The sequence below is a fragment of the Equus asinus genome, chromosome 15 (assembly GCF_041296235.1).
Source record: "Equus asinus isolate D_3611 breed Donkey chromosome 15, EquAss-T2T_v2, whole genome shotgun sequence".
Lineage (NCBI taxonomy): Eukaryota > Metazoa > Chordata > Mammalia > Perissodactyla > Equidae > Equus > Equus asinus.
In genome coordinates, this window is record NC_091804.1 from 17,976,141 (window position 1) to 17,991,269 (window position 15,129).

The 15,129-nt window shown below is 34.1% G+C and overlaps 1 protein-coding gene across 8 annotated transcripts in view; it reads left to right on the top strand.

Annotated features, from left to right (window-relative positions):
* GPCPD1 (glycerophosphocholine phosphodiesterase 1) overlaps positions 1–15,129 on the top strand; it is a 53,470-nt gene that overhangs the window by 22,029 nt on the left and 16,312 nt on the right. For all 8 annotated transcript variants that reach the window (XR_011494584.1, XM_044748731.2, XM_044748732.2 and 5 more), the window contains 8 exons: positions 1,246–1,287; positions 3,212–3,335; positions 6,406–6,637; positions 8,231–8,393; positions 8,687–8,819; positions 9,727–9,781; positions 12,214–12,306; positions 14,568–14,645. Coding sequence is in view for 7 of the 8 variants with exons in the window: in XM_044748731.2 (XP_044604666.1) it covers positions 1,246–1,287; positions 3,212–3,335; positions 6,406–6,637; positions 8,231–8,393; positions 8,687–8,819; positions 9,727–9,781; positions 12,214–12,306; positions 14,568–14,645 (920 nt within the window). In the remaining variant the exon portion in view is untranslated. The remainder of the gene's footprint in view (positions 1–1,245; positions 1,288–3,211; positions 3,336–6,405; positions 6,638–8,230; positions 8,394–8,686; positions 8,820–9,726; positions 9,782–12,213; positions 12,307–14,567; positions 14,646–15,129) is intronic.

The following is a 15,129-nucleotide window of genomic DNA, read 5'->3' on the forward strand; positions in this document are numbered from 1 at the left end:
TTCATACTAGTATTTTTTAGTTTTCTTTTCCATACTGAGATTAAAATTTGAAGTTCATTTCACAAACATTAAATTACCCGCTAGATTCATCTGTAAATTGACTCAGTGCTGAGAAATGTATCTTTTACTTTTCAGAGAAAATTAGAATTTAAAGATGATAAATATCTTGCTAGTTAGTAGCTTGGGTTAGAAAGTAGTGAGAAATTCTACTTTACCCCTTAGCAAGGACACATCTCGTTTAAACAGATATCTCCTTCCATCCTCTTTATTGGATTTTCTTTTTATATGTTTTAGTACATTTTTGGTAGTACATTTAGAATTTTTATGGTAGTGTACTCTAGAATTATAATAGTCCCATACTGAGGTTGGAAATTATTAGGTATTAAACATTTAAAAATAATTTGCATTTGGAAGCGTCTTGCAGTTAAATATATTTTCTTATTGTGAGAAGTGGGATGATTTTGTTTCTGGTCTTTTAAAAAGAAATTTATTTTATACTTTTGGAAAATATAACTTCTAAACTTAAGAGCTGTGTGAAATCTACCAGAGAATCTTTATTGGGAACTGTCACACTTCTTTTGACAAATATTTTAGACTTAGTTTGAAGTAAACTGCGCAAGGAAGTGGTAGGGAAGGTAATTAGTGTTTTAGTCAGAGGGTGGGGCTTACCAGCTTTTCTTCAGTTGACCTTTCTGTTAGAAGGGAATGTGCTAGCACTTACTCTTGTTTTGGTAGTTCCTCACAGCTCTGTATGCACAGGTAAGTTTATGCTGTTTGGAAAGCTCTTAGCTGGCTGTAGAGAATAGTTGGGATTCAGGGAGAATTACATTTTAGATAAGTTCAGAATATGCACGCGTAAGAATAAGCATTTTAATTGTGCCAAGACCTTTGGTTTGAAAAATCAACCAGGAGCTATTGTTGTCCAGCAGCCTGTCAGTCTCACACATTGGTAGGTGTAGAAGTTTGTCCCAGTGCCTCTAGAGCACCTTTCCGAGGAGTTTTCTCTCTCTTCCTTGTAACATTGTGAATAATCACCAAGTATGTAAGAACTCTTACTGTTCGATAGCCTCCTTAAAAGGAAGTTCTTTATTGAGGGCTACAATAAATATGCTTATTCACTTTGGGCTGCTTTTAAATTTTAGATTTAATATTTTTAAAAAATCCTTAAGGTGGGTAGTTTCTCAATTGTTCATTCTGTGTACATCATGAATTTTAACTAGGTTTTCTATTTTCCTTCATTTCTAGAAAGCGAAATTATTATTGACGATGGACAATTTGGAATTCACAGTAAGTGAGACTGAGTTTTGAAAATCTTTACTGATATGATTGAGATGTTACCTTACATTTCATTAGAAACAGCGCAGGGAAATATGACAGAATGATATTGAAAATAGAAAGTAGATTACCAAGAAACAAATACATTCTGTTAAATATTAGTTTCCAATATAATTCTTACGCTTTAAAATTGTATCCTTTTGGTTTTCATTTGACTGTTGATTTCAGGCGTGTGAGTTAATATAATTAATTTTAAAATATTGTATTTAACTGTTAATATATCACTTTTTAATGCTATTATGTTTGAAAATGATATGAATAGTTTTAAGCATTTAAAGTGTGAGATTTTACTCTTAAGCTAAGTTTGTGTATTTTGTGCTTTGTATATGTATTTATAGTAAAATCCAGATTAGGCAGAATGTTCTAGTAATTCTGGCTGAGTCTTTAACACAATTTACAGTAGAGTAGAAAATCCTTTCACTTCTGAATATGTTGAAAATGTTACGCATTCGTATACTTTTCTGCTTCAGTAAATATTTTATCTTGAGGATTCAAGTTTTCTTGGATGACAGGAATTCTCACAGTGTATCAGTGTTATCTTGCGGTTTTAAACTGCATTTTCATTTTAGATACTTTTTTACCTTAGGAGTCAAAAGGTGTAAAGCAGGTGGGCAGAATGTATGCTTGAACTGACTGCAAGCTGCCGAGATAAACTGCTTGATAACCAGTTTGCTTTCCTGTCGAGTGTACAGGAACAGGGCCTGAGTGTTTTAGTTGTGGTCTTAGTCGATATGTTTGTGTACTTTAGAAATGTACTTGCTTCGACAGTATTTTGATAGGAGTTTAACTTCTTTTTCTTGATTTTGTTTGGGATTATTAATATTACATCATAAGGTAGTCTAAAATACTTGAATAACTTTAGTGTTAAGTGTTTTAGAATCTTGTCCTCTTTATTTACAAAAGATGATATTTATGCTCATGTTTTGAAGAGGTTTCTTTATGGAGGAGTAGTTTTCTCATTTCTTCAACTGTAATGCATGATATTATATCCCTCTATTTTGTGTTAATTACTGTGCATGGTTATAAACGCATGGCATTTCTTTCTTCATTTTTTGTTGTTGTCATCCTAAATTCAGCATTCATTAGCTTTCAGGATAGAAAGCCATTTCTCCAATTTTGTCCATTTCTGAAAACAGTTTAAAATTAAGAGATGATAGTGGTTTCTCTGTATTTTTAAAATTTTACAGTTATTAAACGTTTTTAAGTTATATCTAAGGAGAAAAGTTTCTTGATTTTTTTTTTTAAGTCCTGTTAATGAAACAGATTCAAAACAGTTGACATCTCTCCAATATTTATGAAAATTTTATTACCTACGCTGGTAGGAAACTTCAAGTTAAACAATGCTAACACAGTGTTATTACAGTTGTGCAGTTTATTTATAGAATATATAAATGTGAGAATACAGAATTGACTCACAGTTTTGTTCTTTCTTTCTTGTATCTCAACCTCTCACACTAGTGGTGTAACTAGTTTCCTCTGAATTATCTCATGTGAGGTTTTGGAAGTATAATAGTGATCCCCAGTGAAACAACTGCTAGGTTAGAAGCCATCTTGGGACATGTATTCTTTCTGAAATGGGTTTGTGTTACTTCAATAATGGATTCAGTAAGAATATTTTAATTTACTTAGGTTGTTAAAGTATGGCTAATTGTTAACATTCATTTAACTTTTTCCCCCCTACTTCATGTAAAAGCTCTTCTCAATGACAAATTTAAGACTGTGTGTGTATTTGCTTTGGAGAGAAGTACCAGTGATGATATAACTTGAGTGTATTAAAATGTAAATTTGAACTAGAATTGTCATTGTGTATTGTACTTATTGGATTGTTTCAAAAAGTATGTATAATAATTGCTGTTCTTCATATTTACTCTACCAGATGGTGTTGAGACTCTGGATTCTGGATGGTTGACATGTCAGACTGAAATAAGATTACGTTTGCATTATTCTGAAAAACCTCCTGTCTCAATAACCAAGAAGAAATTTAAAAAATCTAGATTTAGGTATGACCATGTGTATTTGTTACTTAGGCCATTTATTTTCACTAATGCTATACATTTCTGACCCATTTGGTTTTAGCCATCGAGTATACAAACTAAGAAAATAGCACACTTAGAGATAATGTCACATTTCCTAATAAATACAGGATCTTGTGAGGGTGAACTGCTTCCCTGCCTCAGATTGCTACAGTTAGATATACTTATATTAGTCTTGATTTCTAAGTCGAAACCAGAAAATTTTGTTTTTCTAAAGTGATTTCCAAGCTTACGTATCTTTGTAGTTTCTATCATTTAAAATTGCTTAGTGTAGCAATAGTTTGTTTTAGAATTGATATAATGGAAATGATTTTGTGCTAAATGAAAGGAGAATGGCTTAAACAGAGAAAAATGATTGTTGGAAATATTCTTCAGTGTCCTAAACTTTCCTGTGGCTTGAAAATGAAAAACCTTTCTATGAAGAAAGGTAGCAGTTATCATAAAAGTTCCAGATTAGTTTTTTGAATCCTATATTAATTTAAGAAATAGGTGTCAAGCTTTGTGTAAGTAGCTAAATAGTGAGTGATTTTATTTTTCTGTAGTGTTATCTTGTATACCTTTAAGTGAGCTGGCTTCTCAGTGACCCAGACAGCCATATCATTTGAATTTTTGTAACTTTGGGACTGAGAGTTCTAAGTCCTGATATGTCATGCAGCCTTTTCTGACAAATGTCAGGGCTGGGTTGAAAGGGCCATTTCAGTAACTGAAGTAATTAATAATATACTACTTATCTTTATAATACAATTCATAATGATATTGCAGTTTGTAAATCCATAAATGTTTTACAATAACTGCTTAAATATTATAGTACTTACTTATTCCAATCATAAAATATATAACGGAAAGGATGAATTACACTTCACAGTCCTTTGCGTTGCCTGTTCTGAGAGTAAGTCCTGTGTCTCTGTGCATTAGCTTTTCTGGGCCTCTGCTTTGCTTCTGAAAAACCGAGGTAATTGGACCACATGGTCGATTGGCAAGACCCATTTGACTGCAGAGATTCTCTAACCAGTTAGTCATACATAAGTGAATATTTTACTTACATGTTAAAAGAAGCAAGTAAATTGTGTTAGAGCTGTAAAGTGTTTTTAGCATAAGACCTTGAAATAAAGATAGCAGAAGATAAAGCCTTGGTTGGTTGGGCTTATTAGGATTTTTTTCCTTGACTGTAGTTAAGAAATTAATAGATAGTTAGTGGTCAGGGTTCTGATTGGATTGCAAATGCATACTGAGTCCTGTACCATCCTTGTTTATATAGAAATTATTTTGAGTGTTTGTATATATTATTGTGTTGTTTATGCTCAAATTGCAGTATTTTCATATTACCATACTTAGTTGGGCTCCACAAATTAAGTGACTGATGCCTATTGAAATAATAGTGCATAGCTAGAAATTGGTGTTTGTTCTGACCCTTTTTTCCCCCAATTTGATATTAGTGATAGAACTAAACCCTCATGGGGGAGGAAATAAATTTATTTGCAAGGATATCAGGATTTTAAAAACTTCAGCACCAGCTTATGCATTTTAAATAAAACATTAGGCATGTTGATCTATCTCATTACCACCAAGTTTTAAACAGCAGTTTCTCTTTCTGTTGACTCCATCAGTTAAGTGGAAAGCAATGTCTCTATGATAGACTGTAACATTTATATAGCTATTTGAAGAAAACTTTTAGCATAAATGAAAACTCTCTCATAGATCCCTTTAAATGGTTTTTTTTTTTTTGGTAGATGTGCATTACTGTTGGCAGAAGAGCCATTTTCTATCTTCCATGCCTTTCTTGCCTGGTCATTAGTGTCTATTTGTGGTCTCTTCATACATCCTGGTAGAGAATGCTTGTTCCTTCAGACTCAGCGACAGAATAAATTTTCCAGAACTATTCCTAAGAGTTTGGTTTCTGAGATGAGATGATGATTTTTGTTTGGATTGTTGAAGTGCTACTTTTGATTTTATAGTATGATTACGGAACAGTATTACTAAGTGAATAATCTGGTAGATGTCCCCTCTGGGTGAGCTCAGGATTACGTAGCTGTAAGACAAGCCTCAGCCGTAGTTGGTCATGCAGAGAGAGCAGGCCCCACTAATGCAATTCTATTATTTGTGTTATCAATCAGATCCCATTTAAATCTAGAATGAAAAGTTACCATAGCTCAGCTGTTACTCTATACAATAAGGTTGCTTCCTCCATTAATAGTACTAAAATTGTTGAATATGTATACGTTTCAGTTGGTGCAAGAAATATTGTAGAATTGAATTGACTTTTTAGCATTACAAGTGCTCTGCAAGTAATTGCTTCTCGTTGGGAGTAGACTAGTCTTTTTGGCCTTATGACTTGGGTAACTAGTCTTTGTTTTCATTGCTGCAAGGTCTGTAAGAGTTTTAGACGCTTGGTTTATTTTTTTGTTCATTTGTTTCATTAAAAAGTGTATACCTATAAATATATACACACACATTAAAAAATGCATATAAGTATATATATTTAATACATATATGTATATTTATACAACATAGATATATATTTAATACATTTTTCTTTCATAATATACTTTGCACAAAGTACCAGGACTCACTGTGGTAAGGTAGAAGAAAAGGGGAAATTTTTAATTTACACACTCCAACAGTCTTTTAATGCACACTAACAGAATATAATTAAATTTTGTGCTTATTTTATGTATATACATTTGTCAAACTTCTCAAAAGAATTTGAGATAGTCAGTTATAAATGGGATAATAGTAAATATCTCTTTAGACTGATTTAAAAAAAAAAATGAAAACAACCTTAGGCATGACAAGCATTATCTCATTTTAATACTTTGCAGAAATATTTGTGGATAAAAACATCAGTATTTTATAAAGCATAACTAATGCCTTCACCTGCAGCATATATATGTAGTTTTTGTATAATATATTATTTTGTTATTTGAAGATTTAGCATATTCAGGGAGCACTTTAAAATGTGGCATTCGGGTAACATTTTATGGGTTTTTCTTCTGTTATGTGCATTTTTTGTATTTCATTATTTTTTACTTTTGTGTAGGGTAAAGCTGACACTAGAAGGTCTGGAGGAAGATGACGATGATAGGGTGTCTCCCACTGTTCTTCACAAAATGTCCAACAGCCTGGAGATATCGTTAATAAGTGACAATGAGTTCAAGTGCAGGCATTCACAGCCGGAGTGTGGGTATGGCTTACAGCCTGATCGCTGGACAGAGTATAGCATACAGACAATGGAACCGGATAACCTGGAACTGATATTCGATTTTTTTGAGGTGAGTAGTTATTTCGCTGAGGGAGTTGAGAAAGAATGCAGGCATGAACCTATTTTTACAGATGTTTTGATTTTGAATTTAGTCTAATTTGTGTGAACCCATGACTCATACAACTGTTTAGATGTTTATTCCTCTGTGCATTTTAGCAGGCTTAAAAAACTTGGAGTTGACAGACTCAAGTACTTATTAAGAATATAATTAAGAAAACTTGAGCAGAATTGATGTTTCAAATCGAGACCAGATGTCTTGATGCCTGTGTTTGTTCTAAATATAAATGAATTGTATCCAAAGGAGCCTCCAAGGGTAAATAGAGGGATGGGCAGGTTCTAAAACTCTTGGTGGACAACCTGATGTAACTAGAATGACTGACTCCTCTTTATGACTAAAGTCTGGTTTTAATGAGGCATTTTAAGAATTCTTTGTAATAGCAGACTCATTTTTGCAACTTTACTTGGTATTATAAATATGTAATAAAAAAGTTGCTATGAAAATTGTGCCAGGTTGTTCAGAATCTGTGCTCCCAACTTTCCAGAGCTGCTTGTGACACTTACACTAGAGCTCTCTGGCTTACTGGCTGTTCAGATGCTCCCCACAAATAATCCTAGGTCTTCCTCTAAGGTCCTTCCTCTGCTGTGCTGGCTCAGTAGTTCTGTGTACTGCTTTCCTTAGACTCTTACTTTTTGACGCTTCCACTCCCATTTCCACTAAATTAGAGTTTTCAATCTTTGAGGGTGGCGAATTTTCCTTGCCCAGCAGTAGCAGCTAGCCACAGTTTCTTGAAAATAACAGAATTCAGGATCGGTTTAAACCACTGAATAACACTTGTTACACATAATTAAAATTATTATAATCTTTGAATTGTTTAATTTGATGATGCCCTTAGACATAGCCTTTGTGAGTGGCTTTTTGGCTACCTTGCATTATATGGAATTTAAAGTATTTCCTTTCAAAAAACCATAATAAAAAACTAATTAGATTTTACCTAAGTACTAAAAATTTGTGGCACTTTATTATAAAAATAGGAAGTTTTGGTGGAATGTTTCCTTGTTCTTTAAGGACCTACCTTTTAATAATCTCTTGAACAGCCTAACTTTCATTAGATTAGCAGTTGGGAAATACTGTTTTATTCATAGACGAGGCTGATAAAATGCCCAGTGTAATCTCAAAGTAAGTATTCTGTTTCCTAGAGAGTTACTGTCCTTCTATGTCACCTGTGTAGATGCCTTTTTAGAGAATATAATATCCATTAAAAGCTCACTACAGGTATAATTAGTCTTGGAATATAAAAGTACTTAGAAACTTTCAGTTAGTGCTTTAAATTCACCTAATAATATTAGAGGATCAGAAGTGCAAATCAGAGTTATTAATAAAGTGTAAATTAAGATTTAATAAAAATCTTAAAATATTATATACTAGAAGAAAATATTATTTATTACAAAGAAGCTATCTAAATTGCCTGAATATAAATTTGATTTTGTTTCTTATTGATCTTCCTCCATAGATTCTGAGTTGACTTTAAGGGAGTTTTTTGATCTTTAAATGGAAAATAATGAAGTATAAGAATTTGGATTATTCTAAACCTCATTTTTACAGGAAGATCTCAGTGAACACATAGTTCAGGGCGATGCCCTTCCTGGACATGTGGGTACAGCGTGCCTCTTATCATCCACCATTGCTGAGAGTGGGAAGAGTGCTGGAATCCTTACTCTTCCCATCATGAGCAGAAATTCCAGGAAAACAATAGGCAAAGTGAGAGGTAAGCGTGGTGAAGCAGGGCGGCCCTTTACAAATAAGCAAAGATGAAGTTAGAGTTTTATTAGTTTCAAATGAGGCTTTTTAAAATGATAAAGATTAAATTAGTAATTTGTTTTAGAATATTAGCTAAATTTTCTGGAAGCTTTACTTTGACTCAGTTTTGACTTGTTGATTTTTTTCTATTTGATAGAGACTGATAAAGCTTGTTTGAATAATATTTAAATGTAATTGAGTTCATCATGGCCTTTTTAATTGTCTTTATTTTTGTTCTCCCTCTTTTTTTTTCTATGAAAGTTGACTATATAATTATTAAGCCATTACCAGGATACAGTTGTGACATGAAATCTTCATTTTCCAAGTACTGGAAGCCAAGAATACCATTGGATGTTGGGCATCGAGGTGCAGGGAATTCTACAACAACTGCTCAGTAGGTTGAATATTTGAGTAGTATTTGCATTTGGTAGCTCATGCTTGATAAGGTTAAACTTGTTTGACCAACCAAAGGTCAAATGATCCTTTCATTATTTCCCTGGGATTTAAATGTAATTTGGTAATTAAGGTTCCCAATTCAAATTAATTAGAGACTAACTCTCTCCTAAGGTTCTGGCCGGTCACTCTTTTTAATATTCTACTGAATTGGTGACAAGAGAGACGTTAAAACTAGAAAGCCAAGAGGGAAAGCTTGAGGCATAGTCAGCCTGATGACATCACTGTGTTGTGTTGTGGTCCTGACTTTAGGCATGTTGCCCTCTGTGGGTCTCAGTTTCCTCACCTGTTTTCAGTATATCCATACTTCCATTCTATTGCTGTGTCAGCCTTTTCCCATTCTCCCTTCACGAATGGAAAAATACATTATTATATTCTAGTATATAATATTATAATATTTTAAGTGTGCCAATATTAATCATCTCAGGCTTCATTGCAAGGAGCAAGTTTCTATGTCTGTACTACTTCATGCCATTGCGAAGGATCACTTTCCCTGATTGCTCACCTCACTTGAAGGGGGGAGGTATGTGTTGGTATAGGATATGTTTATAGTCAGCTTGTAAATACCTGTAATCATTAGAGCTTTCATCCATGGAATAAATGCACACACCAACCAAGTGATTGTCACAGTCGTTTTTTTTTTTTCCTTCTCCCCAAAGCCCTCCGGTACATAGTTGTATATTCTAGTTGTGAGTGCCTCTGGTTGTACTACAGTCTTATTTTGAGGATGGCAAAATTAACCTCAAAATAGAGAATAAGTACTATTTCCATTGTCGAAAATACAGTTGGCTTCTTTATTACTTTTGTTTTCTCTATCTTTTCTATAGTATATATTTCTTCTCTTTCAGGCTTGCTAAAGTTCAAGAAAATACTATTGCTTCTTTAAGAAATGCTGCTAGTCATGTAAGTGAATCTCTTCTTTGGACAACTTTGGGCTGTTGGTCCAAAGGTAGAAAAGTAGAGAAATGCGGGTCTGGGGAGTCTCCTCCAGCCTTCATTAATAGGTTAAAAGGGGGAATGTTTATACTTCTGAATATGTCACTCAGTGAAGATGAAGTATCTCTAGGCATTTGTATTTAGATTCATGGTGAAGATTAAGATGAAAACAATGGAATCATAAGCATCCCTTTTTTGAGACAACAGATTTTGAGTGATTGGGGCAAGAAAAACATTCCCCATTAAGCGTTGGTTTTCATCAACTGAATAACATGCTCATTCAGATACTCACTTGAGAAGTAATGCTCATAGAAGGATTTGATAGAGACTTTATGTAACACTTTTAAAAAACTCTGTCAGTTTAGATCCTGCGTATCAGCTTGATTATGTTAAATTTCTTAACTCCTTTTATCCAATTATAAAGGATTAGGGTCCGCTTTTTTAGCTTTTAGTTTTTTTTCAGCAACTGCAACTTGACATTTTTAATCAAGAACCTGAGATTCCCCTCCCTCCCCCCATTCCTCTGTACCTGACAAAAAAGCCTCATGTTCCAGAGTTAAACTAGGGGAAAAAATGGAGCAACATCTCATACTTTTATTTCTAGTTTTACACCTTGTCCTTCACATGCCTTCAACTTTGCTTTTTTAAAAATTGTTCAGCAATAAACTTGATTTGTCAGATGTTTATCACTTAGAGGAGCAAACATCTGTTCTAAGACATAACTTTTTTCATATTTTAACATCTCTAAAATTGGGATGGGTTTTACAACATTCTTAGCTGTGCATCGTGGTTTGGTTGGCAGTGTTTTTTTCCTGTCTGAGTGCTATATAAAATAATGATGGATTTTATAATTCATGACATCTTAGGTTGATTACTGTATTTATTTTAATGTTTAAAAATATTAATGACTAGTTTTGCCTTTGTGTTGAAAGGATGATATTAAATTTATGAGTCTATTGGGCTGTATGTAGTTCATTATTTGGAACCCCTGTTAATTCATTGTAGCCAACTAATATAACATTGTTTTATTAGCTGTAAACATGAGAAGATCCCTGTTAAAGAATTTTCAGGGCCTCTGCTTTTGGAGAGAGGGTTTCAGTAAGCTTTTTTCTTCTGTATTCTGATGAAATCCGTTGTAACTCATATAGATCACATTTTAGAATATCTTCTATTAGTTATTAGTGGCTGGTTTGTTTTAATGTTAAAAACATACCTTTGAAGAGGTTTTGGTGTATTGGCTTATTTCTTAAAGCTCACACATGAATTTTGGGATCAAGTTTTATCTCTTAGTAAAATTAGTTTCCTAAAGGATGATGATCATGTAAAATTAAACATTTAAACTAGAAAGCTATAATTTAATATATTTAGTTGTTATAACTATTTAGGGGTGTTAGGTTTGTGTTTGTTTACAGTAATAGAAGCTAAGCTCATTTCCTGTTTCAAAAGTCATCAAGGAAGTAGGCTTCTTTGGTCCTGGTCTGTGGTCCATGTGTACTTACAAGTTGAGCACCTTCCTTGACCTTGACCTAAACCTGGGGTAGGGTGTGGAAATATGGCCATCGATTCTTATATATCACTTCCCTGGGCCATAGTAACATTACAGAATTCTCAGGCCTTGTTTCTTTTGAGCCTAGCTGGCTTTCTTTCAGTGAACGCACAATTTATATGTCAGTTTATGTTCTCAGCATTTGTTTGGATTAATTCATGTGTCAGAATGGATCTGACTTTTAAAAATACATTCTTAACTTGGATTCTTGTCCTCTTTTCTTCTGCTTAGGCCTCTGTCAGAGAATTCAGCATGTGCACATTCTTGTTGCCCATTTCTGCTTTCTCTGTCTTTTGAACAGGTGTAGTTTGCTCTTTAATCTGATTGCTGAGGTTTTGTTAAGAAAGGCTGTAAGGTGTGCTGCTCCAGTGCAGCAAGGAGCAGAGCTAAGAGACTACAGCTTATTCAATTTCCCACCTCGTCTTTGAGGTTCGGCTGTCCAGCTAAGGTATGCAGAGCAGGAAGGTACCAGGTAGCCCTGAGCTCTAGGCTCCTGTTAGGCTCTATTTCTGCTAATAGCAGTAGCAGAGGTGACACCTGTGAAGGCTGTCTCCTGTCACAGAAGGGGCCTCGGGCTGTGTTTGAGTGGATCAATGCCCATTTTCTTGCCAGTAAAAAATTGCTGTGCTATTGCAAAAAAACAAAATACTTACACAGTTGTTTTAAAGGGAGAAATTACTTTTTAGAAAAAGCTTAAAGTGTAGCAGTAAATAATTCATGAAGAAGTTTTATGTTTTTGTGTACAGGTGTATAATTTTATAGTGAAAAGTAAATTTCTTATGTCTTCATAGTTTTAGATGTATCTTGGGCCAGATGATGTTTTTTAAATACATGTTTTCTTTATTTTTGTCAGGGTGCAGCCTTTGTAGAATTTGATGTACATCTTTCAAAAGATTTTGTGCCTGTGGTGTATCATGATCTCACCTGTTGTTTGACTATGAAAAAGGTATGTTGAAATTCCCTCATTTCAAACTCTTAACAGTTAAATAAAAGGTTTAAAAACAGGTGTTTATATATATATATATATATATATATATATATATATATATATATTTAATTATTACTAGGTAGAGTCGTTCAGTTCGTTTTCTTGGTGAATTACTGCTTATCCTTTCCTCTCTCAAGCTCCTACAATATTGAGAGGGTGAAGAGAGAGGAATATTAATTTTCTAGAGTAGGATCTCCATTGCGGAATTTGCTTTTTTTTATATTATCTAGCGAAAGGACATTCCAAGAGGTTTCTGTGTCCGTCTGCCACTGTCCCTATATTGAGGCAGTAGAGAAAGCTATCAGAGTATTTGTTTTCTAGGCTCCTTTCTATTTCTTCTTCAAGATTTTTATCAAATTAATAGGCTACTGTGATTTGGCTAAAGTGGGAAGAACCAGAGTGAAAAATGAAATTGTAAAAATGCTTTTGGAGCCAGATACCGAAGGGCCCCAGTGAAAGGGTTTAGACTGAAGAACTAGGGAGATAGGAAAGACTTTTGAGCCAAGAGGAGAAATGTTCAGAACTAAACTTCGGATTAATATTTTGGTACCTGTTGTAAGGGGACTTTAAGAGGATGGAGACTGGAGGTGAGGGAGAGGTAACGTGGGCCCAAAGTACAGTAAGCCTGAACTGGGGAGGAACAGGTGGAGAAAAGGACAGGATAGAGGAGCAAGTCCAGAAGGAGATTTGAAAATGCATATAATTTCTTAAAAATTGTAATTGTTGCTGTATAAGGATAATTGTGATAATTATATATTAGTTAAAGTTCAGTGTACAAATTAACCAAGTGATTTCTCAGGACTTAAACTAGGAGGGTTCATTTGGTATTTTCTTTAAAACTGTGGTGGGTATTTTCCACTGAGTTGATTTAAAGTAAAGGCTAGTTTGCTAACATGTATAACACTGTACCAGTCACTGCATGTTGTCCTGTAAATATATAACAAAGCACCTGGCTCTGCCTGCTAGTCGATTCTCATCAGTCCTCTGGTTTTGGCTTACTGTGATGTATAGAAGAGAACCCTTCTGTTTCACGGTATTAGGAGAGGGAAGGAAGGAAATGTACCTATTTAGACGACAGAAGTAGAATAACTTAATAGAAATGGAACAGCTTATTTTTGCTTTTGGGGAAACATTAATGCAAAGTGAAATGGGAAGGAATGGAATGGTAAAGGAGCTTACTAACCAAGACTGAGGTTAATGAATCTAGCTCTAATTTCTAAAACTCTGAGAGGTAATTGAAGAGTATTGCTGAGCCCCGTTTTCACCAGACTCTGTCTTACTCTTAAGTTGAACTTGGGTGAGTTAATCAGGGAATGAAAGTAATGAATTGTATATATTTTTAGGTTGAGTTTTAATTTTTAAACTGATATTTTCCTTAAAAAACCAAGTTCATGTTCATTATAAAACTGTAGATAGTTTAGAAGATTATGAAATGAAAAATAAATCTTCTTTCCCCTTTCTCCTTGATCACACTCCCTTACTCTTAGTAGTTCTTGTGTGTCTTTCCAGAGAAACTATGCATATACAGGCTCATACCATATATACATGAATGAATATAAATGTAATGTATTTTAGTATATTTGTTAGATTGATGATTTATTGGTGGTACATTAACTCATTTCCTTAAGAAAGAGGTGCATAGCATTGTGACATTTGATATGGTATTAAAATCTAATAAAACAGATTTTCACATGGGGAAAACGTTTATAATAGATTAGAGTTCCAGTTAAGTATTACTGCTTATAGCTAATCAGACACTTTTTTTCATGACAGTTGATTTCTGTGGCCATTTTTAACCAAACTTAAGTTTAAAAGATTTAGAAAAGATTAGAAACTTATTGACAGAAATTAATCCTTACATAGTACTTGCGTGTTGATTTCCTAGTCATGTAGCATGGATATATGTCAGATAAGATGTATACAGCATGACAGGAAATAGGGGAAATGGCTGACTTCTGGCTTTGTTCTCAGTGTGTCTTCAGGGCCACAGCTTCCTCCCAGCCGTTGTTTTCTTTCAGGCACTCCCACCTACATTAAAAACAAAAGCCAGATTTTAAGAGCTGGGAGGTGGTGTTCAGTAAGAAAGGCTCCCCTGCATAGGCTTGATGTGGCCACAAAACAATTGTTTTTATCATTCAGTAAATTGAGATATTAGTCTTGTCTAGGGTAAACGTTCAGTAATAATTGGGGGCCTGTTTTTCTCTTTGTTTTCTTTTTAGAAATTTGATGCTGATCCAGTTGAATTATTTGAAATTCCAGTAAAGGAATTAACATTTGACCAGCTCCAGTTGTTAAAGGTAGTCATAGTAGCATAAAATGTAAATTATCTCTTAGTTTTAGGACTATTTGTACTTGTCTGTGTGTGCTAATGTTCTCTGCACATGGAGATGACTGTCTATTCAGCATGCGTAGAGTGTATGCTTTGGTTTTCTGTTCTGTTAGGAAGCATACGTTTGTGCTAATCCATCTCTTCTCTAACAGTTTCCATGGACCCTGTTGTTTTTGCATTCGTGAAGGGGCTAGGCCATGTCTTTGTAGGTGATAGGGGCTAGCCCTTCTCATCCGTAATCTTAGGCTGCCTCTGGTCTCCTTTAGCCCTTCTTCATATAGCTGTCACTAGTTTACAATTGGCCTTTTATGCTATTGTTGGTTTTTATACTTATGTTACTATGGAAGGTCTTTGTATGTTTTGTTATGCTATGTAATTTTACATGATCCCTCTTCCTATTTCCATTAGATACCTAAATAAATGGTTGAGTATAAAGAGTTTCCTAATTTAAG